This window comes from Leptopilina heterotoma, unplaced genomic scaffold (assembly GCF_015476425.1).
Source record: "Leptopilina heterotoma isolate Lh14 unplaced genomic scaffold, ASM1547642v1 Lhet_286, whole genome shotgun sequence".
NCBI lineage: Eukaryota > Metazoa > Arthropoda > Insecta > Hymenoptera > Figitidae > Leptopilina > Leptopilina heterotoma.
In genome coordinates this window covers 936,147-964,068 of record NW_025110993.1, presented here as the reverse complement: position 1 = coordinate 964,068, position 27,922 = coordinate 936,147, and the positions used below count along the sequence as shown (strand labels likewise).

The 27,922-nt window shown below is 24.8% G+C and overlaps 4 protein-coding genes across 16 annotated transcripts in view; 2 read left to right on the top strand and 2 right to left on the bottom strand.

The window, feature by feature from the left end:
- Positions 1-14: 14 nt before the first annotated feature.
- Positions 15-18,643, bottom strand: LOC122504251 (cytoplasmic dynein 1 intermediate chain). 12 transcript variants are annotated; one of them, XM_043615264.1, is made up of 14 exons: positions 18,501-18,643; positions 17,175-17,291; positions 16,840-16,936; positions 16,660-16,765; positions 16,420-16,547; positions 13,623-13,658; positions 11,008-11,028; positions 7,810-7,857; positions 5,875-6,051; positions 5,619-5,775; positions 2,998-3,370; positions 2,610-2,841; positions 2,055-2,482; positions 15-920 (listed from the first exon to the last, which is right to left on the bottom strand). In XM_043615264.1, exons 2-14 carry the CDS (start codon positions 17,274-17,276, stop codon positions 759-761), a joined length of 2,067 nt encoding a protein of 688 aa, XP_043471199.1. In that variant the 5' UTR covers positions 17,277-17,291; positions 18,501-18,643; the 3' UTR covers positions 15-758. The 12 variants fall into 12 exon arrangements, with proteins under 12 accessions (XP_043471199.1, XP_043471190.1, XP_043471187.1 ...); XM_043615255.1 differs by having other exon boundaries at positions 5,875-6,027; XM_043615252.1 differs by lacking the exon at positions 11,008-11,028 and having other exon boundaries at positions 5,875-6,027; positions 13,599-13,658.
- A 456-nt stretch (positions 18,644-19,099) lies between these two features.
- Positions 19,100-21,588, top strand: LOC122504235 (very long-chain specific acyl-CoA dehydrogenase, mitochondrial-like). Its single transcript, XM_043615219.1, has 3 exons — positions 19,100-19,414; positions 19,672-20,724; positions 20,834-21,588. The coding sequence occupies exons 1-3, from the start codon at positions 19,199-19,201 to the stop codon at positions 21,431-21,433; spliced, it is 1,869 nt and encodes a 622-aa protein (XP_043471154.1). The 5' UTR covers positions 19,100-19,198; the 3' UTR covers positions 21,434-21,588.
- A 1,050-nt stretch (positions 21,589-22,638) lies between these two features.
- Positions 22,639-27,872, bottom strand: LOC122504238 (programmed cell death protein 2-like). The gene is made up of 4 exons (XM_043615223.1): positions 27,351-27,872; positions 26,721-27,157; positions 23,031-23,483; positions 22,639-22,930 (listed from the first exon to the last, which is right to left on the bottom strand). Exons 1-4 carry the CDS (start codon positions 27,459-27,461, stop codon positions 22,660-22,662), a joined length of 1,272 nt encoding a protein of 423 aa, XP_043471158.1. The 5' UTR covers positions 27,462-27,872; the 3' UTR covers positions 22,639-22,659.
- LOC122504234 (carotenoid isomerooxygenase) overlaps positions 23,530-27,922 on the top strand; it is a 179,785-nt gene continuing 175,392 nt past the window's right edge. Inside the window, exons 1-3 of one of the 2 annotated variants that reach the window (XM_043615216.1) lie at positions 23,530-23,550; positions 24,633-24,713; positions 26,460-26,672. The gene's annotated coding sequence lies outside the window, so the exon portion shown is untranslated. Of the gene's footprint in view, positions 23,551-24,632; positions 24,714-25,237; positions 25,546-26,459; positions 26,673-27,922 lie in introns of those variants that run through there. The other variant, XM_043615215.1, reaches the window with a different exon arrangement.

The window sequence follows — 27,922 nt, the reverse complement described above, 5'->3', positions numbered from 1 at the left end:
GAAGCAAAAAAAAATCTATTGCGCCAATAAATTTATTTCACTCCATTTCATACAACTTTTACAAACATCATATTATTTAGAAGCAATATAAAAAAACACAGTATTAAAATCCAAGAAAAAAATGTACAAAGAAACTTATTGCTAAATATTATATATGTATTTTTCGATTGCAACTTTTAATTTTCACGTCCTTTTCTGTAGAGGCTGTAGAGCAATTATATTTATTGAGAAAAATGTCCATCTTTCGATGTTAATTAAATAAATACAAATAATAATCAATTACAAAGAAAAATTAATAAAATGTAAAAATTAACCATATATAAATCTTAAATATTTCGGAAATAATTATTATACATTGTAAATTACAGTCGGGGGTTTTTCTCGCAATAATGCTTTTGACATAAATTTTGTATATTAATATTTACACATGAAGCGTGATTATTATTTGAAATTCGTCAAAAATTATTTACCAAGCAAACTAAAATACTTCTCGATCGAATTTTACTAAATTATTTTATTTATCATAAAAGAAAAGAAATTTTTATTAATAATTAATAAATAAAACTAATAAAAATTAGAAATTTGGCAAATTATTAAAAATTTTATTTATTTGTTTAAAAAAACGAAAGAAGTGGAATTAATAAAAAAGGCTTATTATTCCTACACGAGGTAAGAGTTTTGTTAATGTAACAAATCTAGGAAAATTAGAGAACATTCGATCGAGTCGCATTGATTTTTACTTATTTTAAATTGTATATTTATCTCATTGGCATCGAGGACATGGAGGACATTGAAGTCAAGGATGATGGACCAGAACTTAAATTTAATTTGTCCAACTCCTCGTCTGCCTTGTTGTTCTTTAAATCCTGTTGCGTGTACAAAAATTTGTTCCATTCATCCATTCTCGGATGCGCCAAATGCTGAAAATTAAAAAATTTATTATTTATACAAAACAATTCTTGTTTCATTTGCTGTTTCATTTCTGTTTAATTCTTATTATAAGAATTATTATTTTCCTTTATTTCATTTTTTTATTTTATATTTATATCCATTTTTATTATTATTTATTTTCTAAATAGTAATTTTACTTTTTATGCGAATTTATAAATTCCACCTTTTTTGCTTATAAAATAAATTCGTAAATTTTGTATTTTCAGAATAATAATTTCATAATAGTATTTTAATTTTTTTGAAAATAATTGATTTTTGAAGAAGAATTTTACTACCTTTAAAAATAATTGAAATTTTCGCGAAATTTTCACCAGAATTTTTAGAAATTTTTGAACATAATTGAATTTTTTTGAGGAATTTTAATAAAATTTTTAAGAATAATTACATTTTTCGATGAATTCGATTAAAATTAAATTAAAAATAATTGAAATTCTGCGATGAGTTTTATTTTTTATGAAAATAATTGAATTCCTGAGAAATTTTGATTATTTTTGAAAATAATTAAAATTTTGCCAAGAATTTTTTTTAAAACTTTTGAAAATAATTGAATTTTGGAGAAGAATTTTATAATTTCTAAAGATAATTGAAATTATGAAGAGAATTTTTTTTTAATTTTTGAATATAATTGAATTTCTGCGAAGAATTTTATTACTTTTAAAAATAATTGAATTTCTGCAATTATTTGTAAATTCTCCAAAATTCAATTTTTTTAGTGTTTTTAACTAAAATTCTTGTATAAACCAATTATTGTTACTAATTAATTAAATATATATTAAAAAATTTAACTAATTTCAGAAGAATTTGAATTATTAAAATTTTTTCAAAAAATCTAAGTTCTTTAAAATTTCTAATTAAATTCATTCAAAATTGAAATTTTATAAAATTTTAAATTGAAACCAATTGAAGATTATTTATTTATGATAATTGTAAACGCAACTCTTTTAAAATTGAATTAATTTTGAAATATTTAAGTAAAATTATTCTTTAAATAATTTCTAAGTACAATAATTTTAGGACAGTTCCTCAAGAATGAAGTTATTTAAAAAGAAATGATTGGGTATAATGTAATATTATTAAAAATGATTAAAAAATAATTGTCTTACTTCTGCAACATCATAAACCCAAATTCTTCCAGAATCGTCGCCGACAGTGACGTGAAAACCGCTTGGCATCCAGGAGACTCGATTCAATGCGGGACAGCCGTCGACAATGACACTAGCGGCAGGAACTTCCGTGTCCTGATTCAAGTTCCACAAATCGAGTCGTCCCGAGTCGTCGACAACCGCAAACAGAGCCGGATGTGTCGGGGACCATGCGACATCATAAACATAATCTCCATTATGCTCGAACGAATAAAGTGGTTTATTCTCCTTTAAACTCCAGAGTTTTATGGTCCAATCGATCGACGACGTGAGGAACAAATGTGAAAAATCAATTCCACCCTGAACAGCGTGAGCGTCGATTCCCGTCACTGGTCCTTGATGTCCCTCGTACATTTCCGTCACTCCTGCTTTTGTTCCATGACGACATGCTGAAATTAACATTTTTTTTTATAAATTCCCTTCTTTTTTGCTCATTCCTTCCTTCTACGACTTTTTTTCTTTACTATTGTAAAGAAAAAGAATTATTAATTCAATTTTTATTTTCCAGTCACTCACCCGAATAGACCATTCCGTCTTCGCTTCCAACGACAAAATTATTGACATCGCCGTGAGGAAATGCGAGACACGTGACGGCAATTGATTTCGATTGCTTCGCTTGTAATTCAAGTTTCTCCTGCGGTTGTGACAGCATATCTAAACTCCAGGAACACATTTTTCCATCGGTCGATATGCTGATTAAATTGTGAGCATTTTGTGTACCAACCACACTTAGACAATAAACTGGATGCTGTAAATAATTCCACATCTCTATTAATTTTATTTCTATATTAATTGTATATTTTTTGTAATTAATTCCCAACTTATTTAAAATTACACCTGAAATGACTCCATTTTTTTAAGTTACTTTTTACATTCTTTTCTAATTCTAATTTAAAAAATTTACCGTGTGAGCACTCGCAGATAATGGCGTGCGTTGAATAGGCGTTCTCTTTTGCACTCTATTGTCCCAAAGTACAATTTGCCCCGAATATGTACCGCCTAAAATTAAATTTGGATGAAATCTAGCGAATGTCGTCGACATCACTGGCGATTGACAATGAAATATAAATTCGGGTGTTGTCTTTTTAAATTTTGTGTTCCAAATTAAACAAACGCCATCGGGATCATTGGGACTCTCGTCATTATTGTGATAAGACGCTGCCAATAATTCCGGAAATTGTGGTGACCAATCCATCGATGTCACACAACGATTTCGCGACCAACGCTCACAATAAAATGATCTGTTTAGCCACAGTCGTTGATGACTCTTCTCATCCCTGTAAAATTTAAATACAAAAAAATTGTGTTTAATCAGGGTTGCCACAAATATTTAATTTTATTTTTCCCTGATTTCCAGACAAAATATTCTCACTTTTTCCTGACCCTAAAAAATATTCTGATTCACTCTAAAAATTATTGGAAACTCAAAAGAATGTTCTATTACATTTATTTACAAATTTCATTAATTGTAAAATTATTCAAAAACATCAATACTTTTTTTTTAAATAAATATTTAATCATTATTATTTTTCCGTAGAAATTAAAATTCTTCAATACATTCAAATTTAAATCTTTTTGAAATTCAACAATTTATAAGAATATTATTACAAAACATAAACATATTATTATAAACATAAAGAATTCAATTATTTTTAAAAAGTAGTAAATTTTCTCAAAAAAAAATTCAATTATTTGAAAAAATTGTAATAAAATTCGTTGCAATAATTCAATTATTTTCATAAATAACAAATCGATTATTCGGTAAATCATTTTTTTAATCAATTTTTATTAGAAAATTCTAAAAGAATTCAATTATTTAAATTAAAAAATAAATAATTTATTGAATAATTGAATGTTTGTTAAAATTGAATTCTCATAAAGAATTTTATCAACAAATTTTTAAATAATTCAATTATTAACAAATTTTAATGAAATTTTTAAGAATAATTACATTTATCGAGGAATTTGATTAAAATATTGTATCAAAAATTAATTAAAATCCTGCGATAAGTTTTATTATTTATGAAAATAATTAAAACTTTTCCCAAAAATGTTATTAAAATTTTTCTAAAATAATTGAATTTCAGTGAAGAATTTTATTATTTATAAAAATAGTTGAATCCTTGAAAAGAACTTTGTTAAATTTTTTTTAAATAATTGAATTCATGCGACGAATTTTATAAAAATCTTTTTAAATAATTGATATTTTTCGAAAAATTTTATGAAATTTTGTATATTAAATAATTGAATTCATGTGAAAATTTTATTATTTATGAAAATAATTGAATTATTTCAAAGAAATTTATTAAAAATTTTATAAATTATTGAATTCCTGTGAAATTTTAACAAGAGTTTTATTAATTATAACAATAATTGAAATTTTGTCGAGAATTTTTAAAGAAAATTTTTAAAATAATTTAATATTAAAGAATTTTATTATTTATAAAGATAATTGAAATTTTGACAAGATTTTTTTTTAAATTTTTGAACATAATTGAATTTCTGCGAAGAATTTTATTCCTTTTGAAAATAATTTAATTCTTCCAACGAATTTTATTCAAGTTTATAAGAATAATTGAATTTCGGTGAAGAATTTTACTATTTCTAAAAATAATTGAATTCTTGAAAAGAACTTTGTTAAATTTTTTTTAAATAATTGAATTCCTGCGACGAATTTTATAAAATTCTTTTTAAATAATTGATATTTTTCGAAAAATTTTTTGAAATTTTTTATATTATATAATTGAATTCCTGTGAAAATTTTATTATTTATGAAAATAATTGATTTATTTCGAAGAAATTAATTAAAAATCTTGTAAATTATTGAATTCCTGTGAAATTTTGCCAAGAATTTTATTAAAGTTTTTAAAAATAATTGAATTTCGTAGAAGAATATTGTATTATTTATAAAGATAATTGAAATTTTGACGAGAATTTTTAAAAAATTTTTGAACATAATTGAATTTTGGAGAAGAATTTTATTATTTTTAAAGATATAATTGAAATGGCCAGAATTTTTTTAAATTTTTGAATATAATTGAATTGTTGCGAAAAATTGTATTACTTTTGAAAATAATTGAATTTCTGGAATTATTTGTAACTTTTCCAAAATTCAATTTTCTTTTAGTATTTTTAACTAAAATTCTGTTATCAATCTAGTATTTATGAAAATTGTAAAAATGATTCATTAAATAATTTATAAGTCATAATTTTATGATAGTTCTTGTAAAATTAAGTTATTTAAAAAGAAATTATTGTCTGAAATAGAAAAAATTCAAGGTTTTGTATTAAAATTCGTGGTAATTTCATAGTTTACGAGGCAAACAAAAAAAACATCAAAATTCAGAGTTTTTTCATGAATTTTTAAAATTCAATTTTTTCCAGTACTTTTACTAAAAATCCCTGACTTTTCCCTGACCTGTGGCAACGCTGTTAATTCAGAAAGAAAAATTCAAAAAGAAAAATTCAAAAAGAAAAATTCAGAAAAGAATAGAGAAACTAAATTTGAAAAGAAATTAAACTCACATTCCATCGTCTCCGTCCATTGTTCCCGTGTAATCCGTGTAAATATCAACCGATTCTCCTAGAGCCCTCTCGACAATTCTACTCGTCCGGTCCAAGAAACGTTGAAAATCTTCTGACAAAATTATCATCTGCTTCTCCTCTTCACTCAGTTCTCTCACTAAAATATTTTCAAGAAATTTTCGCATTAAATAAATTTTCTAATATCATGAAAAAAGAAATAATAAAAAATTAACAGAAAGAATAATTTTCTTCATACCCTCTTTGGATTTCTCCTTCTCCTTTTCCTGTTCGACTTGTGTGACTGCTGGCTGAACTTCCTTAACCTGCGGCAATCCATGGGGCAGTATTCCGGGTGGCAATTTGCTCTGGAAACCGTCGAGGTGCGGCAGGCTGTTCTCCTCGTCCTCGGCTTGGCCATCATCATATGTCAAAACTGTGGTGAATAAGCTGGTCCCACAACAAGTACCCTAACTTTGCCACGACCCTACACTACTATTTCTAACTCGACTAATTTTTTTCTTTTCTTTCGTTTTATTTTTCTTTTAAATTCAAATCCTACACAATTCCTAATTAAAACTACAACTACTTTATTTATTCGAAAAAATAAAATAAAAATAAATTCAACAATTTCTGGAATTCCAATATCCAAATTTAAAAAATCACAGAAAATCGTAACTTTATTTATCTAACTCTAGATTCAAAAATATAATTTACTAAAGTTAAAAAAAAATATACAGAATGCATGCTAAGGAAATTTGTATAATAAAATATCTAAATATTCTTACATATTAAATTCACAACAAGCATTAACAATGAATAAAAATTTCATCAACAAAAATACGAATAATTTTTTTGGGGAAAAAGAAAAGTTTATTTTTCTTTATAAAAATACTGATAAAACACTCGGTATGCAAATTTTTCAAAGCAAAACTATTTAAAAATGAGCATTATTTATTATTAATATTTTTTTGTAATCAAAAATGGTCACAAAAATCATGCTACCAAGTCTATTTGAATAAAAATGATCACAAAATTTTTCGAAAATTAAATAATGAAAAAAATTACTTTCAATTATTGTTAAATAAATAAAATCAAATAAAAATCGAGCAACATTAAAAAAAAATTAGTGGAAAAAAATCAGCGAACTAAAATTGAATCACTATTAATTACTTAGATACTTTAGAATTAATTTACGATTAATTAATTTGTTTATTAATCAACAATTAAAATTATAAATAAAAATAAATAAATAATTTACTATAATAATCGAAAAAGGATAATTATAATAATAAATAAATAATATTATGAATTAGCGAACCGAAATAAAATCAATAGAGATAATTAAAATACTAAATATATTTTAATAATAGCAAAAAAAAATTGACGAACTCAAGACAGTGAACAAACAATTTTTTTCGTGAGGGCATGCATCAGGATTTGTTGTGCACGTAAAAGATATAAAAAAAAATAAGAAAAAAATGAAATCTTTCACATTCTCTCTCTCCACCCTTATTGTCGAGTCATTTTTATAAATATAGTTATTCATATAAATAAAGTTATTTTTATAAATGTAATTTCATTCATAGAAATAAAATTATTATTCATACAAAAATTTTGGAAATGAAAATAAAATATTTTCAATTCGACAATTTTGTGCTTGTGGTATTTTTTAATTATTTAAATTCATTCGAAGATTTCTAAAAAAAATTATGTTTAATAATTAATATAGCATTAATTATAGTTAATGAAAATAAAAAAAAATAATTTTTGGAAAAATTACCCTCATAAAGAAAAAAAATTATATTTTTTTCGAATAACGCAGCTTCCTGAGCCTCATGCACCATAGAGGAAAAAAACTTGTATACAAACAACTAAAGACTAATTTAAGAAGCATTCTATAGATATTCAACACAAACACTTGCAAATTTTTTTTTTTTAATTTCTTCTAACTACTTAGTATCTACGTGATATTTTTTATTTTATTTAATTTTAAAAAATGCAAAAGAATTTTTTTTTCTACGAATCTCAATGCATCTAGATAAATTAAATTTAAAGAAATGTTTGTTTTTTTTTGCTTGAGAATAATAATAATAATAATATTGAGGGAGGAAATTAGAGTGCAAAAATATTGTGAAAAATTGAATAAGTTAAAAAGGCGATTCAAGAATCAAGGCCAGATAAGATCACCTACCTGTAAATTCGTCCTCCCATTCTAAACCAGGATTTAGATTGTACTCGTCTTGAAGGAAGGAAAAGAAAATGTCGATAAGTTAATTTTTATGTTTTCTTTCAATAATTTCTCAAATAAAATCCAAATCAGAGGAAAACTATCGCTGCATATAAATATTTTTTTAAATATATTTAAAATTATTTTTTCATGAATTTATTTTCCTTTTTTGAAATTTTAATTTTTAATGACGAGGAAAATTCATTTTCTGGAAAGAAAAATTCGAATTTTTCAAATTCTCCAAAAATATTTGCAAATATTTTCCAAAGGAATTTTTACGATAAAAATTTCAAATAAATTTCTATAATAAAATTATAAATAAATAAAATAATTAATTAATTATTAATTATTAATTATTAATAATTAATAAATTTTGAGCCTATCTCTAAGAATTTGAAACGTAAATTTTCATAACGAAATTTTTGAATTAAATTTTCATAAAAAAAGTTTAATAATAAAATTTTTAAATCAAAAAATTTCAAAGAAATTCAAATATAAATTTTTATATAGAAAAAATTATAATAAAATTTCATTATAAAATTTTCAAATAAATTTCCAATTTTAAAAATTCAGGTAATGAGTGAATTTTTTAGACAGATTAAAATAATGAAAGTGATTAGAAATTTTATAAATTGAACGAAATGACAATAATAAAATTATTAATTAAATTCGAAATTTATCAAAATAAAATCAATAAAAACAGTTATTTGTAATTAATAATTATAATTTTTTCTATAATGAAGCGATAGTCGACCAGAGAATTTTGGAATAAAATCGTCAATAGTCAGTGCTAAATATCTAACTACGTGCAGAACGTTTCCCCTGTAAAGCGATTAATTAGCATTTTCATCCCAAAAAATCAGCTCATTGCAAACTCCCAAAAAATCGGTTAATAAAGCTTTTCTTCTTTTTTTTCTTTTTTCTTATCAATTCTATTTTTTTTTCTTCTTTACTATTTTTAGCGAAATAAAATTTTCCTCTCCACCATTTACAATAATATGCAAAATTAAAGCCTTAAATATTGTATAAATACTTTTTTCTTGCGCCAATTAAAGAAATTAATTTTCTTTTTTTCTTTTTCTTAGTTTTCAAAGTTCGAGATTATTTTTTATTTTTAGGCTCAGTCTTTGAAAAACAAAGGAAATGTGGAATAAGCCAAAACAGAATTAACAGAACACAAATAAAAAAAAGGATTGCAAGCGAAGGATGCATGAAACTCTGACATCTGGATGAAAAAATATTCACAAGAAATTTTTTTTAACTCATTTTCATTTTAGTATTTTCTCTTCTTTTTCCCTTTTCTCTATCAAGGAAAATTCATTTTTAATTCAATTTCTCTGATGATTTTTTTTATTTTTCTTGCAATTAATATTTAAAGAAAATTTCTCAATTCATTTTTAATTCAATTTCTTTTTTTTCGGCAATTTTTTTTTTATTTCTCTCGCAATTAATATTTAAATAAAATTTCTCAATTCATTTTTAATTTTTCCCTTGTTTTTTTTTGGCAATTTTTGTTTAAAAGCAAAATTTTATTTTTCATTTAGAAAATAAAGTTTGTTTATTTATTTATTTGATTTAAAAATTATTTATATTGTAAATAAATAAATAAATGAATTTGCAACCGAATTTCGATTTTTAGAAGAGAAAAGAAATAATTTTTTCTTCCCAAACATTTTTCTTTTTGGAGACAAGGAAAGCAGTCAAAATACCTCGTTTTGAGAAAAGTTTTTCCAAGATTTTTATTCCTTTTGAAAAAAAAATTTGTAAAAAAGAATAAGAATTCAACATTTCCACCACTGAAATTTTGAGTGAAACAAAAGGAAATAAAAATAAGTCCCAACACCTTAAATAATTAAAAAATGGAAAATTTTAAGGTCCCATTAAAAAAACCACTTTGAGAACTCTGGAAGGTGCGTTAAGTTGTGACAAGATTTGCCAGATGGATATTTCCTCAAGGAGATATTAAAAACATTGTGTTGTGTGAACATTAAATGAAATTTTTCGTTTATCTATTTACACACATGAAATAAATATTTTGTGAATATTTATAAATTTTCCAAATATTTTGTTAATATTTATAAATTTCCTAAATATTCCGTAAATTTTCTAATATTTCTAAATATTTTGTTAATTTTGTAAATATTTTCTTAATTTGTAAATTTTGTAAATATTTTCTTAATATTTGTAAATTTCCGTAAATATTTGTTTAATTAATTATAATTGTTAATTTACATTTTTTTTCTCTTATATCAGAGAATTTATAATTAAATTCAATTTGTTTCCAGATGTGTCGAAGGATGTAAATTGGATTAATACTGTGTGATGAAAAAAAGAGATGAAGTAAAATCAATAAAAAAAACAACAAATTTTTTTTTGGAATTTCTAATAGTACATAAAAAATAATAATTTTTGGTAAACGAAAAATTGAAGATAAGGACAAACAAATACTAATAGATAAGGACAGAGCCCAATATTATAAATATTTTTCTCTTTTTTCTTTATTATTAATTTATTAATATTAAAAATTGGGTGGAGAGTATTAAAAAATTTCTCTCATCATTAACGAAAAAAAATTGTTTCTAATATTTAATAAAAAAATTAGAAAAAAATTAATTTTCTTTCTTGACATTGGTAGCCAATCTCATGACTGATTAAATATCTCGTTCATTTATTATTAAAATTTCCATTTTACAGTGGAAAAATAAATTAGAATGTGAATTTTTTTTGTGCAAAGTGCAGAAATGATCGAAAACCTATTTTTAGAAAAAGAATCACAATATTTAAATTTTTATTGATGAAAACTTGTCTTTTAAATTTGTTTCTACGTTTAGTTTTTTTTGTATAACTTTATTAATTGTTAATATTTTCTTTTTATTATTTTCTCATTTTTTTCCTTATTATTAATATTTTTTTGGTAAATTTCTTTCACTAATCTATTTTCAGTTATTTTTCAAATCTATTTTCAATTCTCATTTTTTATCTAATGAACTTTTTTCTTATCCCATTTTATCTTATTGAATTATTGATAAAAAGACTAAAGAAAAAGTTTTAAAAAAAGTTGTTAATAAATAAAAAAATAGTTAATTTGATTTCTATGAATGATTTCTAAATCGAGCCTAATTTTTTTTTTTTTGGTGGAATCCAAGAGAAATTATAACTTACCGTAATAGTCGAATGCATGAGCTGAAGAGGGGAGGGAAAAAATCGCACTTAGTTAAAATTTGATACAAATATGTTACACACTAAAAAAATTACCTCTCTAAATTCAGAATATTTGGTAAATTTTAAAGTTTGAAATTAAATAATACATTTGGGATAATTTCAATAAACATTATAGAGAAAAATAAATCCTAATTAAATTCATGGTGAAAAAAATCTACAGAAATCGAAAAAATTATTTATTATAATTAAATTATTTAAAAATAATTTTAAGAAAAATTAATTAAATTATTTTAAAATAATTTAATTATAGGATGAATAATTTTTTTAACTTTACAGACTGAATGTAGAGAGGTGAATACAATAAATAATTTTTTTTTTCTTTGAAATAAAAGTGTTGATGAAGTGTCGAAATGTGACCTATGCATCAGAGGAAACGTACATATTCAATAATATTATATTTTTAAATTAATTTAATTCACTCTATGTAACCGAATTAATAATTAAAAAAAAATTATACATAATATTAAGTTACATAGAGCACAATATCTCACGTACATGGCTTGTCACACTTATTCTCCACCCCCCTAAGTTACTCCTATGTCAAACAGTTTTAAAAAAAAGTATTTAAAAAATCTAAAAAATAAAATAAAAAAAAAATTTTTTTCTAAATTTCCATAAACAATTTAGTAAATTTTCAAAAAAAAAATTTTAACTACCAATCGTTTAAATATCAAAAATGAAATCACCAAATAGAGAAAATTTTCCATAACCATTTTAAAGTTAATGAATCAAAAATAATAACTACTGATGAAATCTAATTGATTTTTTAGGCAAGATTGACACTTTTTATTTGTATTTTGCATAAAAAGGTAATATTAGTAAATATTTATTTTTTCTAATCTATCAAAAGCATAAAAGCATTTATCATAAGCAAGCATTTTAATTAGAATTGATAATTTTTTTTTACATGGAAGCAGTGGATTCAAAAAAATAAATTATCACTAGGACGACCGTGATTTTTAATATAAGAATGAATTTTTTTTTAATCAACGGTCAACCTGAGTTATTTACCAAAAACTGAACATAATTTTACTTTTAATTATTCTTTGTTTCAATTTAATTTGCATTATAGTGGAGGCAACTATATTTAAATTTTTTTCAATATTATGTGAAAATACAAAACAAAATTTTTTTATTTAAACTTAATAATATTTCATTTAATTTTTTCAAATTTTAAATTAAGAAAATATAAATATTTAGAATAATGATTAAAAAAATTAATGGAAACATGAATCAATTGATTAATAAAGAAGAAATAAATAAAAATACTTCCTCTATAAGAAAGTAATTAATGAAGTTAGTTATTAATTAATAAAATTATTAATTAATAACTGAATAAATAATTTGTAATTTTTGATTTTGTTAAATGAATAAATAATAATTAATAAATTATTTTAATGAATAAAAAGTCAAAATTTTAAGCCTCTCGTATAAATACAAAATAAATATAAAAATCTGTATAACCACTTCCATTAAAAAAGGAACAAAACAAAAAAAATTGTTATGTTATAACAGTTCATTTATTTAAGGGCCGTAAGTTCAAGTCTGATTTCACTGAAATTCATTTTCAAGACGAAGAAATTATAGAGAAATAATTTTTATCAATAGTAGAAAATTTTACGAAAATGGAAAAAAAATGAGAAACTCAAATTAAAATTAAGAAAAAAGTTCACAAGTTTTAATGGCAAAAATAAATAAACGAAGAAAGTAAAATCTAAAATCATTTAGGATCAACGTAAAATTAATCTGAAAAAATAAAAAGGAAAAAAATTCTCAAGCACTAAAGACAAAAAACGAGAAATTAAAACTCGAAATTATTGAATTTTAAGAATACATTTAAGGAAAATTAATAAAAAAAAATTTTAAATAATTATCTCAGACGAAAGTAGAAAAAAATTTTGATAAAATACGAAAAATGCAATAAAGTAAAAAGTAATATTGACGAAAAAAACAAAAATTCGTCAGTTAGGTAGAAATTTAAATATAACAAGTCGAATTCTATTTTTCTTCAGTGCTCCAAAAAAATATCCTCAATTCAGGCCTTGGATCGTTTTTCATTTCATTTTTTAATCGATTCAAAGTACAGAGTCCAAAAACAAAATCCAATCCAAGACCTGAAAATTCAACAAGAAACAAGAAAAATTAACGGCAAATTTAAAACAAATAAAACAAACTTAAATAAAAATGTAAATCTAAAAACAAGTACAGAAAAAGTACCAAAAAATTACAGACAAAAAAACAAAAAGAAAAAGTGCAGAAAAAAAACAGAAAAAGTGCAGAAAAAACAGAAAAAGTATAGAAAAAAAACGGAAAAAGTACAGAAAAAATACAGACAACACTGCAAATTGAAAAAAAATGCAAAACAAAAAAAAAGTTGGACAACGAAAGAAGGGTAAAATTCAGATTGAACTCATCAACCCTGAAAAAGTAAGAATTCCGGAAAAGGGTGACATTCACGTACCTAGGACTATGAGATTGTTAATAATATTTGTAATAGTTTACAGGGAGGTAAAAAAGTAGACAGAACATACATAGGTAGTTTGGTGCAGACCCACCTTTCCTGGGACGCCACCAGTCAGTCTCAAAGTATCCTGCGGAGCAAGAATGAGTTGGTGTTGATGTTGTACAGGAGTACGCGGAAGAGGAGGCGGACAGTCCTTGTGTCCAACACCAGTAGAATTGAACGATTGTAACGCAAGACAAGGGAAGACGCGCACATTTAATAACACCGCTTTTTTCAGTTGCAAAAAATACATCAACCCGATTTTTTCCTTTTTTTCTTTTTTTTTCTTTTTTGAAAAAAAAACATTCCAATAGGAAAACTTTCACAAAATCTCTGAATCTTCATTTTCAACATTCATAATCAAATAATTAAAAATTAAAATTAAAATCAACAATTAAATTTGCAATTAATTAAAACAATTGATAACTACTTTTTATTGATTGATAAGAATGAATTTAATTTTTATTTTATTAAAAAATTATTCCCCATTTTCTAAAATTTGTTGTCTTATTATTTTTTTATTAGCAATTTAATTAATTTTCATTAAGACGACAATGAATTATTTTTTACTATTTTACTATTCACAATCAGGAAAGATTAAGAAATATATTTTTAATTTCATGGATAAAAATTACTTTAAATTTTAAAAACGAAGATTTAAAATCTTCGTAAGATTTTAAAAAATGATTTTTTTTTTTGAGAAAAATGATAAAGAAGATGAAAATGAATAACAGCGATTAAATTTTATTTTCTTATGAAATGTTCAGTTTTCAAAAAAAATATTGTGCTGAAAATGTTTTATTTTATGAACTCTAGTAAAGTAGGTGGTTGACGATGAAGTTAAAAAAATACGAAAAGAATAGAACAACAAATTATTTCCTTCACAATGTCAATTTAAAAAAAAATTGTTTTTAATTCCACATTAAAATATGAAATTGAAAAATAAAATATATAAAAAAGTAAGAGAGAAATTATTTAAACAGAAAAAAAATTAAGACAAAAAATTACCATCTATTTTACGAATAAAAAAAATAAGACAAAAATTAAGAAAATAAACACAACAATCAGAAAAAAGTTAAAAACTTTAAAATATAAATTGTATAAATTGTATAAATTGTATAAAATGTATAAAATTATAATTTAAAGAAAAGAAAATTGACATTTTCGTTACGACAAATGTTAGAAGAAAATAACAATTAATTAGTTACTTCAAAAGACAAATTAGAAAATGCAACTGAACGGCAATATATTAAAAATAAGAAGAAAAGAAAACAAAACTTTTTCCTCTTAAAACTAAAATCCAAAGCGTTATTAGTTCCCAGAGCATTAAAACAAAACCAAAACCAATGATAATTTGTTATTCAAACATAAAACACAGCAATAAAAAAAAAAGTTATGTAGACGAATAGAAAAAAGGAGAAAAGGACAATAAACAATAAATTTAGGTGAAAAACATGTGTGAGGTATTGTGACGCCTTAAATAATCAGAAGAAATTTCTATTCTCATTTACTTTGGTTTGTTGATGATGTAAATCTCAAGCATTGAGAAATGAATATAAAAAAGACAGATGCATTTAGATACGTAAATGAATTATGAGAAAAACGAAATCATAATTATACATTTCTTATATGATATTAAAATAAATTATTATATTAGTGTCAAGCCTTGAAAATGCATTCAAGAAACAATCACTTTGTTAGTTACAATTGAAAACTTTGAATAATAAACAAATTTAAAAATATAAAAAATAAAAATACAAAAAAGAAAATAAAAAAATACAAAAAAGAAAATAAAAAAATACAAAAAAGAAAATAAAAAATACAAAAACAGAAAATTAAAAACTGCAAACAAAGAAAATTGAAAACTACAAACGAAGAAAATAAAAAATTATAAAAAAATAAAAATTCAAACTTGGAAAAATTGACAATATAAGAAACATTTAATATTAATAAAGAAATTTCTATAAATAATTCTATAAATTAACAATTACTTTTATTTTTTTACTACTTTTAAATATAAAAATATCAAATTATATTCAAGAAATATAAATTAAAAAAAAAATTAAAAAATAGAAAAAATCTGAGAAAAATTAATAATACAAAAAGTTTCTAAAAATGAATAAATGTTTAAGAAAAATTACATGTGAACATTTTTTTTTTGTTAAAAAACAAGGCTCAACAAAGGAAAAAATGGGAGTCAAGTGTTTATTAGACAAAAAGTTTTGTTGTGTGAATATGTAAGTTTCCTCGCCAGTTAAATAATACGAAAAAAAAATCAACGAAATAGGAGCAAAAAAAAAGAAAAATCAAAGATAAACTATCATTGAAAAAAAAATATCAAAAGTGACAGATGATTAGTCACTTGACAATTATTTGCAATTTTTGTTAGAATATTAATCATTAATTAAATAATTAAATAATTAATCATTAACATTAAACACGGATGCAGTTGAAATTAGTTCTCCTATTCTACGTGCATCCATTTTCAGTGCTCCACCCACTTTACCATTCTTTTTTTCTTTTCGCAGCGATTCGACTTTTCGAGTCAATTCGTTTTTTTTTTTTTTTTTGGTAAAAAAAACCGTAATTAAGTACAAGACTAGATTTACGAAAAGAGATTTTTAAAAAAATATCAGAAAACGCTGCTCTCTTCACGAAAGCAGCGTTTTCTGATATTTTTTTTAAATGAATTAAACGTACGTGTCTTGAAATGTCATCTTTATAAAATTTCGAATAAATAAAATGAAATAAAATGAAAAAAAATGAAGTAAAATTGGAGGAGAATTTAAGTATTTTTTTTCTTAAATGATACGATGCGAAAAAAGTGTTTTTTGGGAAAAAAAACTCACCGTCATGAGAAGCGTGAGCCACCTGAACAGTCTGTGTTTGTTTGCTATAAACTACCGGTTCCTTCGGGGGAATGTTCGTGTGAGCCACTGAGACGACAGTCAATTCTCGATTTTTCCTCCGGGTTGCGCTAATTGAAAATTTGATTTTATTACATCTTCGAGTATTTTTTAATTTAATTTAAATTGAATTTAATTAAACTTCAATTTGTGGATTTTTAATTAAATTTTCGTTTTTTCTACCTTTGAGCAGAATTAATACTAGATGGCTGTAGACTAACGTCGGGAGTTGCATTATTACTTTGTTCTGGTGTCGATGAATTCATACTCGACAGACTAGATAAAACGTCTAAAAAAAATGCATAAAAATTTTAATTATTTGAATAATTATTTTAATAAGTGAGTGTGGAATATTTATTTTACCTGAAACGGGCGCAACTCCAAGAGATGAAAGCATGGCATCCAATTCTTTGCGATGGTCCTTATCAGGTCCAGCTGCGCGAACCGTTGCTTCCTCGACCTAAAAAAGAAAATTGCAAATATTACTGTAAAATACTAATTAGAATAATATTTTACTAAAAAAATAATTTTAAAAATAAATTCACTAAAAATAAGTTTATATTCTTCTTCCCTAAGATAATTGTAAACCATTTTTGTAGAAAAAATGTAAAATTGGACAATTTTACCAAAAAAATAAAATTTTACCATTTTTTTTAGAAAACTAAGTGAAAAATAAAAATTAAAAACAATAATTTTACATCTTTTTGCTCCTTTTCTCTGCGGCGCCTTTCTTTTTCTTCTCTAATCGCCTGGAGCTTTGCCTTTTTTCTTTCCAGTTCCGCCTTTCGGTCGGACATCATTTTGACAATAAGCTGCTGAAAAATAAATTTTAATATTAAAACATTAAGTCTAAAAAATTAAATCTTTAAGAATTCTCCAAAATGTTAAAAATAATTCTAAAAAATGTATTATTTTTTGTGCCTATTTGAATTTTTTGAAATATGTAAGTGAAAATATTGACGTATTTAAAATTTCAAAAAATTAGAATGGAAAAATTCTAAAAATTTCTTTTTTCTAAAATATTTTTAATATAATTTTTAGAAGCAAATTTTCATTAATTTTCATATTCATAAATTTACACTTGATTTTTCATCAATTCTTTTTTAAAATTCAATTATTTTTACAAAATTTGCAATTAAATTTCTTCAAAAGTTGATTTTCAAAAATTGTAATAAAATACTTAAACAAACTAAACTATTTTCAATTAAATTTTACAAAAATTTCAATTATTCCAAAATTTTTTAATTATACGTATATTTTTTTTAAAATTTTTATTATCGTAAAAATATTATTCAAAAATATAATTTTAAAAAATTTGTCTATAGTTATTTTTCACACTATAAAAATCGAAATAAGTTGCATTTTATACTAAAAATATGGTACTTTGTTACATTTGGAAAAAAAGTCGAAAAAGTCGCCTTTTTTAAAAATAAGTTGAAAAAAGTCGCATTTTTTGAAAATAGTCGAAAAAAGTCAAAATATCCGAGACCTGAATTTTGTATCATTTTTGAAAAATCCAGACAGGTTTTTATGAACACTTAAAAAATAATTTTCGGAACAATTTTTTCATTTTTAAACGATTAAAAAAGAATTTTGAAAAATTCACCTACTTTTTTTATAAAAATTACAATCTGTAATGAAATAAAATACCACTTATTTTTTCAATATCTAGATATAGTCAAATTTATCCACACAAATAAATTGCACTTGTCTCGCGAATATTGATTCTTTTTCCGCATAGATTTTTTACTGCAAAAAAACGAATCTCAACTATTTTACACTCTTTAGAAACAATTAATGAAACGATCGTCGTGAGACAAATTATTTAATTGCAATGACCACATTTTGACCTCAATTATTGCAAGAATTCAGGTATATGACAGAAAGGAATGATTAATTATTATTCATAATGCATAAATCACAGGAATTAAATTTTTCCGACAAGGTGAACAGTGTTGAAACAATAACTGAATTCTACTTGACAAATTATGATTTTTCGGACTAATTAATAAAAAGATTTTTACCTGTTATTCACTGTTTGTAAAAAGAAAAAGCACCTGTTTGTTTTTTTTGATAAATAAAGCCGAGAAAAGAGGAGAAATGTCACTTCACATTCTACGCCCGATTATCAACGCCATTTTCACGAATCTTCTGACGTTTTACGACTCTAGTCAAAAGATCAACGTTATTATTAAAATATGGATTTTCTTTAAATGCTTTAAATTACATAATATTATATATATACGTAATTATTTATGGGAAAATTGTAAAAATATTTATGCCCATATTTATTAATCCTTTCTTACCTTTTTATTTACGATATTCTTGTTATCTTGTTTATTTTAAAGAAAATACACAAACCGGATGTTAGTGTTGCTGACATGCGCAAAGTTCGTTAATTGGTTCAAAAGCGCGCGCAAATTCGAAATAATTTTCATAATTTTCTGAAAAATTTACCATACAGTTAAATAAGAATTTAAAATAAATTAATTGCTGATGAATAAAACAAATAATTACGTTTTGTAAATATAAATTTTTATTTATATTTAATAAAATAAAACCTACTATTCATCGTTTTAAATTTCTATTTGAATTTCCTGCTTTTGTCTGTTTTGTCGTCTGCTATTATTGTAGCAAAAAGGACAGAAAACCAAAAACAATTGTGTTAAAATTATGGAGTGTTGAGAGTTTTAATTATTAATTTCTAATAAAGTGTATAAAAATGTTAACTAGAAGAGTTGCATTGTTACAACAATGTTCACGCTTAAAGGCAATTTATTTGCGACAATCGACAAAAGCAAAACTTGATGAAACAGAATTGGCCTTTCCGGAGAGGATACGATTTCCAATTGCAAAAGCAAAACTTCCAAAGATTAAACCTATGTTAAAAGAACTTTTCATTGGAAAATTTAATGCCGATTTATTGACTTATCCCGAGGTGAGCGATTTATTTTTACAATTATAACAAGTGATATTGTGCACTTGTCACACGTGACATAACCTCACTTTTGTTTTTTTTCCTCGAAAATGTAAATTTTTTTGGCAAGTCTTTAAATAAGTATGTATTTATTTACAAAATAAATCTTTTTATTTATTCTCTTTTCAAATGATTTCGAAAATATTTTTCGAAATTAATAACTACTCTAAAAAATGCAATCTTTTACATTTTTAATTGAAAAATCATTAAACTTTCAGCCCCAGACAGATCAGCGTGCAAACGAATTTAACGAGTGGTTGAAGACAGTCGAGGATTATGTTAAAACAATTGACGGCGAACAGGTGTACAATAGCCCCTCATTTTCCACCGAAATACGTGATAAATTCAAAGAATTGGGAATTTATGGCGGTCGAATACCATTCGATTACGATGGTCTCGATTTATTAGATTCAGAATATCTTCGACTCATTGAAGTTCTTTCAACAGTGCCAAAAGTTGGTATCAATTTTCTTGAATGCAACAATTTTCCAGTGGAATTATTAAAACAAGAAGCAACAGTAGAACAGAAAAATAATTACCTTAGGAAAATTGCACTAGGTGAATATTATCCAGTAATTTGCGCTAACGAATCTTCCGATCGTATCGATCCCGATAGTCTTAGTGCCACCGCTTATTTGTCCCACGATGAAAAAACATGGATTTTAAAGGGACAAAAACGATTCATTCAACAGGACAATAATGCAAATCTTTTTATTGTTTATGCACTTGCACGTATTGGTGGCGATGCACGTCGTTCACCAGAGACACTTTCAGCATTTTTGGTCGAGAAATCAGTTCCAGGAGTTGGTGAATTAATACCAATAAAATCGCCCTGGCTGGGTACGGAGAATATGTTTTCTGTTAATTTCAATGAGACAGTTATACCATATGGGAATTTAATTGGCGAAATCGGTGGTGGAGTGAAATCGTTGGAGAATTATTTCACTACAAATTTGCATTTCTCAACGGGCGTTTATATTAGTTGTTTAAGGAGTTTTCTAGATTCGTTAATTAAACATGTGATAAAGTACAATATGCACGAACGTGAGAGTGTGAAAAAAATTGTTGCAAATATAACATTATCGCTGTATGCAATGGAAAGTATTGCGTATTTAACAACATCATTTGCAGATTTGTACAATGATCAGGATTTAATTGTCGAGCAAGCCGTGGCAAAGGAATTTTGCAGCACAGAATGCATTGCAAGATTAGCCGAAGGTTTACAAATCTTAGACTCTCATCTCTGTGCAAATACATTTCCATTCGAACAGGTATTTTTTGAAAATTATTACTTCGCACTCGATAATTAATTTTAATTAATTTTTTAACGTAGAATTTAATTTGATTCCTAAAAAGATAAAGAAATTCGAATTTTTACAGGTGATGAGAAATCAAATGTTCGCCATTCAAGGAAATAATGATTTAAAAACCTATATTGGATTATTGGGCATTCAGCATGCGGGAGTTGTGTTGGGCGATGAAGTGAAACATATGCGTAATCCCTTCGAATATCCTGCGACATTAATGAGAAAAGTCTTTCAAATGGAAGAATCATTTCCAAAACTTCAATTGCAGGGGAATCTTCATCCTTCGTTTCAACCACATATTCACTTTCTCGAGGAATCAATTGGCAGAATGATGAAGGCAATTAAGGTAACTTTAATCAATTATGGTGCAGAAGCGGTAACAAAGGAAATTGATATGCATCAAGTAAGTGAAATTGCATCATTAATTTATGCAATTACCGCCTGCTTTGGACGTGCATCGAGATCATATTGCATTGGTCTTGAAAGTTCAGAATACGAAATGCAAACATCAATCGCATTTGCTTATAAATCCTATTATAGAATTAAAAAACTTTACGAGCAACTTCTGGATGGCGAAGCTAAAAATGGTAATCTATTCTATACAGCAGTTGCAAATCGTTCCTACGAATTGAAAAAGTATATCTTACAGAATCCTCTGACAAAAAATTGGTAAATTACTTTTTAAAAAATTTTTTTTTTTTTTGTAAATTTTCAAAATATTTTGAAATTGTGAAAATAAGGCAAATTGCATTTTAAAACAATGAATGTAAATAGTATATTAATTATGTAGCATTTAAGAAATTTCACGTAATAAATATGAAAAAATGATTTAATTTTTGATTTTCTTGGTAAAAACTAAAAAGAAGAAAAGTAAATTAGGTCAAGAAAGTATATTTTATTTTAATTACATAACAACACAGGTTGTAAATATCAGATGTAATTGTAATAAACTGCGCTAAAGTTTAACACGTGAAATCTAATATTGTATTTACGTAAAAATAATAGAAATGACGGCCTCTAAACAATTCTTTTCAAGACCAAGAATTGAAATATAGCTGATAATTGCTTTTAAATAAACTATAATATTGAATTCACTAGCAGTCACTAGAGAAAATAATTTTCAAGTCGAAAATTTCTCTTCTAAAAATTCAAAATTTTCAAGTTGTCAAAAAAAACTTTTTTGTATTTTTACTGGTAAAATAGAACAAAAGATTTCGATTTTGAAAGAAACGAATAGAAATTTATTTTTTTAAATAAAATATAGTTAAACAGCATAAATTCTATATCTTTTAAAATTCAAGTTCAGATGCTTCTGGAAGAAATTTTCTATTCCATTTATATTGGAATAAATTTTTGTTTTACATCTCTTGATGACAGAGAAAATCAAGCAAAGTTGAAATTCTTAATAAATAAATTTCTAGAAAATATCTGCCGTCAAATAGGAACGTTCCAAAAATTCAGTTTCAAAAAGATCTCTCAAAGTCTCAAGTATGAAATTTCTGTTTTTTTTTTACTTAGAGAATTTCGTTTCGATTATTTGTTTTAATTTTTCAATTCCTTTTCTACATTCAATTTTTAATTTTGCGAATATTCTTTATTTAAATATTTTTTTTCAAATTAAATTAATAGTAAAATAATTAAAATTATTTTTAAAAGAATTGAATTTAAAAGAAAGAAATTTTAAATAGCAACAGATTTTTCTAGAATTAAAAGCGAATAAATATTTATACAGAGAAATTTCATTGAATTAGTTTTGTTTTTCTCCCCAGATCCGTTGTACACTGGACGGAACTTGGTTTAATGACGGCAATATTGTAATTAACAACTCTTTTTTTTTTACTTTGTCTAATTTTTGCGTAAATTGAAAAACGTTGAAAATTTGTCTAATTTTTAATGTTATTACAGTCTTTCAGCTTGAACAATGACGTGTTCTTCCCGATAGGAATCGGTTGGCGACCAACAACTTCTCACACAAGTGAAAACCAAGACAGTTCCGAATTCAATTTGAAAATTCAATTTCGTCTCGCTGCGTGATTGTATTTTTAATTTTTGAATGATGGTCGGTAAAATTTGAAGTTCGAATGTCATTTCTTCGCCGCAATGTCGACATCTTCCCACACAACCGCCCATTGGATAGAGCAATAAAGGTGCGCTATTATTTCTCGAGTATCTTTTTGTTAAAGAAGAAAAAACAATTTATTATTTTATTATTTATTTATTTATTAAGTTATTTTAATTATTATTTATAAAATTACTAATTGTTCTTTTACCTTAAAATTTGTCCAGGATTTTCTTGTATTCGCGTAATGAGTTCGTGAAACATTTCGTCGCCATGCTTTGGAATGCTCTTCTCATATTTCTCGACACCAGTGTCGTTGGTGGTTTTTGAATCGGCCGATGATGATTCGGACATTAATGAATCGGGATCATTTTGTTGATACTCGAGAAAGAGATCGCGTACGTGTTGAGGCACTTCCGTATGGGAATATTCTTCAATCATTGAGATGAAAATTTCGACGAAACTTAATAAATTCCTAGAATCGCTGTGATGAATTGGTAATGGTGTGACTTCCTGTAATAAACTAATTAGGTCGCATTGCGGTTGTGTTGGTGTATCAATGCAAACAACTTCACTTTCTTCGCCTTCAATTTCCGCAGTTGCATGAAGAGAATCAACTTTTCCAACTGCTCCACCCCCCACTGGCGATTCGACACTTGTTGGACTGGAAAAAAAAATTATTTTACTTTCGTTAAAAAGAAATAATTAACAATTTTTTATTTTTTTGCCAGGTAAGTTATTGTTTTTTTGGTTTATAAGAAAATTTGTCGTAATTTACAAAATTACACAGTAATTTTGCATTTATTTCAATTATTATTTTCCGCAATAAAATTTTATTATGTGAGGTAAATTTTACTACTTTCTTAGTAAATTTTGGTGAAAAAAAAAATTCGTAAAATTCTTGTATAAAAATTATAAAATGTTATCTCCCTAAGTAAATTTTTGTTAAAAATAAAAAAATTCCTTTTCGGGATAAATTTTATTATTTTGGTAAAATTAGTAAATTATTAGTAAAATTTACCTTCCAAATTGAATTTTAGATAAAAATTAATAAACTTTACTTTGAACAATGAATTTTATTATTTTGAAAGTAATATTGATTTATTATTTATTATTATTTATTTTTATTATTATTATTAATTTATTTACTATTAGTCTTTATTTTTAATTATTCTTTTATTTATCAATTATTTACTGTTTGCTCAAAGAAATTATTTTATTCATTAATTATTATTTTTTTCATTAATTATTCACAATAATTTATAATAAAAAATAAGTACTAATTAAATTGAATATTATTTTAAGTAATTAGTTTATTTATTTAATTTAATTTCAACAAGTTGGTAACAATTGATTTAAATAGTAATAATTTATTTTTTGTTATTCCTTTATTTATTTATCATTACTCTTTTATTTGTTAATTAGTCAATAATTAATTAATTGATTAACAATTTTATTATTAATAAATCACTTTAGATACGAGAATAAATTTTTTGATTTACAAGTATCGAAACAAATTTTATTTTTGTATTTAAATTCAGAATTCACTGATTTGAATTTGAATTTTCCCGGTAGTTTGTCCAACCTAAGAAAATAAATTCAAAGATCCAATTCAAAATATATTTATTAATTCCGGTATTAAATACTTTTTTTCCTTTTAATTCTACAAAGTACGCAAGATAAATAAATAAAAGAATCAATAAAATTAATTTTTTTACTGTTTAATTTGTTAAATATAATTAGTGAATTTTGAAAAATTCGCCGTTGGCGTTGTACGGTTGGCTAGCCTGATTCAATTTTATTTCCGGTTTAGAACGCTTCTCTTTCCTCCCACCATCACCGCTCATTGTCTAACGGATTCTCGGAATACGCGGGCGAACGTGACGCACAAATCGTGAGTAAATTTTTCGATATTTTTCAATATTCTCATAAAATTACACGCTATTTTCATTATTTTTCCATTTTTTACTATTTCTGATTAAGAGACGAATGAAAATTTGAGAAAATCAACGCCATTTGAGTGAAACATTATTCCGTTTCCTTTTGTCATGGCATTTGAGTCATTTATTTTTGTGTGGACTTCTTGTTCTTTTTTGTCGCCTCTCTCGGCTATTTTTTCTATAATTCCATTAGAAAAATTGCGTCCAAGTTAATCAAATTTCGTTACTTAATAATTTATTATACGAATTTCATTCTTGACCTTGATAAAAAAAAATTTTTTCGACAACAGTTGATTTTGTCCAGAGTGGGGGAAGGCAACAATTGAAATTTCATTCTTGATTATTTTTTTATTGATTTAAGGTATTAGAAGAAAATTCATAATAAATGAATGCAAAAATACATTAAATAATCAAGAAAAAAATTATTTCCCCCACGAAATTGTTAAATTTATTAGAAATACCGTTATTTTACATTTGAAATACGTGAGTTTTGCGCGTTCATGTTGGCAAACCTGACCAGACCGACGCCATTTTAGTTTTGCTTCTAGTGTCTTTCGTCTCCAGTGCGTTCCCAGCATTTTCCGTTAGCATCCGCGCAATCGTAATCGTTATTTCATCAAGTTTTCTTTGTTTTTTGCAAAATTAAGTGTTATTAGTAATATATTTCGCGATAATTATGGTTTGGATATCAAAAACGTGAGAAAATTTGAGTAAAGCGACGCCAATTGTGAGCAATGTCCGCGTCTCATTGCTCATGGCGTACTTTCATTGGAATCCAAGAAAAAGGTTAACTTTTCCTAATTCTTTTTTCCATTGTTGATAGGATTGATAGAAATATTGTTGAATAATTAATTCAATTGTAAAAATGTAATAAGTTGGGGAAATTTGGAGTATTATTGCACAAAAATAATTTACATGTATTTTGAGGTTATTTGTCGTACTTTGTCAATTTAGCGGGATTGGAGTCAAAAGACAAAGACAAGTCGGCATTTTCTTGGTTTTTCGTTAGTAAAAGTAAAAAATAACTTTGAAAAATGATTAAATAAGTAAACGAATTTCGCAGTTATTAATAATTAGCTAAACGGTTATTAAATTTTGTCGAAAAAAAGTTTTCTCTGCCATCTTTCCTTTTTATGATGTTCCATGAGTAGATTTTGTCGAGTGGGGGGAAGGCAACAATCGTAATTTTTATACTTGTTATGGATGATATATGTTAACATTATTTGCTCAATTTTCCTATTAGTTTCGTTATTTAACAATAGAAACATTGATTTATTTAACGTCGCAACGAAAAAATTTTATTTCACGGAATTATTTTTTTTTCTCCATTTCTTCAAATTGAATAAACTATTGATTTTTCTCAAATTCTTGAAATCTAGAATTAGAATTTTATTTCAAAAAATTGACAGATGGGATAATTCGACAAGTAATATAATAAAAATTTATTAACTTATCTGCACATTGATTCGGGGAAAATATTTATTTTTATTTTACAATTCTTTTAACCTTGAAATTGTTTACTTGTTTATCTTTCCAATAATAATAATTAATATTTTTAATAATAATGTTCAATTAATAATTTTTATATTTATATTCAATTAATATTTTTATTATTAATGTTAATAATTTTTAATTTCAAAATAAATTACTGTCCGCAAAGGGATTTGGTATTAAGATTTTTTAAAATTTTTATTTTACAGACGGAAAATTCCTGATAGAAACAATTGGAAGAAAAGTAAAGTTTCATTAGATTAGAAATAGTGATTTTCAATTAAAAAGTTTATTTTAAATTAGTTTAGTAGTTAGTAGTAATTTAGACGAAAAAGTGGTGTTTTCCTCTAATATAAAAAAAAGTGTTGGAAGAAATTGAAGAAAAAAGTGATGTCTCATCAAGGATAATTAAATTTTACAAGGTTAGTGAATTTTTCTAATGAATTTTTAATATTATTTTTGTTATTTACCTGTTTGCGTTTGGATCGTCGACTCTGAGATCCGAAAAATCAACATTTAAATCGTCCTCGAAACTTGAATTTTGTCTTGTGAATTTAAATTTATTGGGATCATTTTGAAGCATATTATTTCCATTTTCCTCGGGTCCATTATCATTCCAAGTATCACCCCAATCGTCCTCGTCGGGCAACCAACTCGTTGTTGGTGGAATTGCTAAACTTCCACATTCCATTGATTCGGAATTTGTCGATTCATCGAGTGATTGTACTTTTAAACATGTCCAACTCTCATTATGATTCCAACAATTTGGATTTGTACAAGCGAAAATATAAAGTGTTCGATGATATTTGGAATTTTCTAATGGGGCGTAAATTTGCAATGCCAAAATTTGATGTAATCCACACAATCGACACTGGGGGGAGGTTATCGTTTTGTCATTGTGCCAATCCTGGAAATTGAAAATCTAATTAATTTTCTTTTAACGCAAGAAAAATTTTATTTTTCAATTTTCTCGAATTTATTATAGAAATAAAAAAATAATGAAACTTTAATTTGTACTTTGAAATTTCTATGAATTATAGTTTATTTTAATTATTAATTTAAAAAAAAATAACTTTTTGTACTTTAAAAATTTTACTTACTGGTTTCCCACCGATTTTATCAGTCATAAAATTGACTAGACTTCGATTTTTGTCAGTAACATATTCATCCTCAAAGCCAAGATAAATTTTCGTCCTTTTGTCAAAAGCCATTTGTTTCGGAAATTGTTGTTTCTTTTTGTTTGATTATTTAAAAATTAGAAGGAAAACAAAATAATTACGGAAGACTACGTTAATAACAATTGACACTTTGAATTTGTTTTCTTTTTTTTAGAACAAAAAGAGCTTGTTTTGCAAATGACAGCTGAGGAAATTGTGTATATTTTCTAAAAGTCTTGCGTCGACAGCAGGCGTTTACGCTTGCGCTTTTTCCTCTCGTGTCTTTATCGATTTTCTAAAGCTAATGGTAGAAAAACATGTCAAGGGATTTCACGTAATAATTTACAAAAGAAATTTATATTTTCTCTATGGGAAAACTTTTAATTTACTTTTCACCAAGTTTCACATTTTCGAGACTGAAAACATTTTTAATAGGTTATGTTCTCCACGTGTTTGGATTTTTTTCCCCTCCCTCTCTTCTTTCACTTTGGTGTCGATTTAAAATATCGAACTGA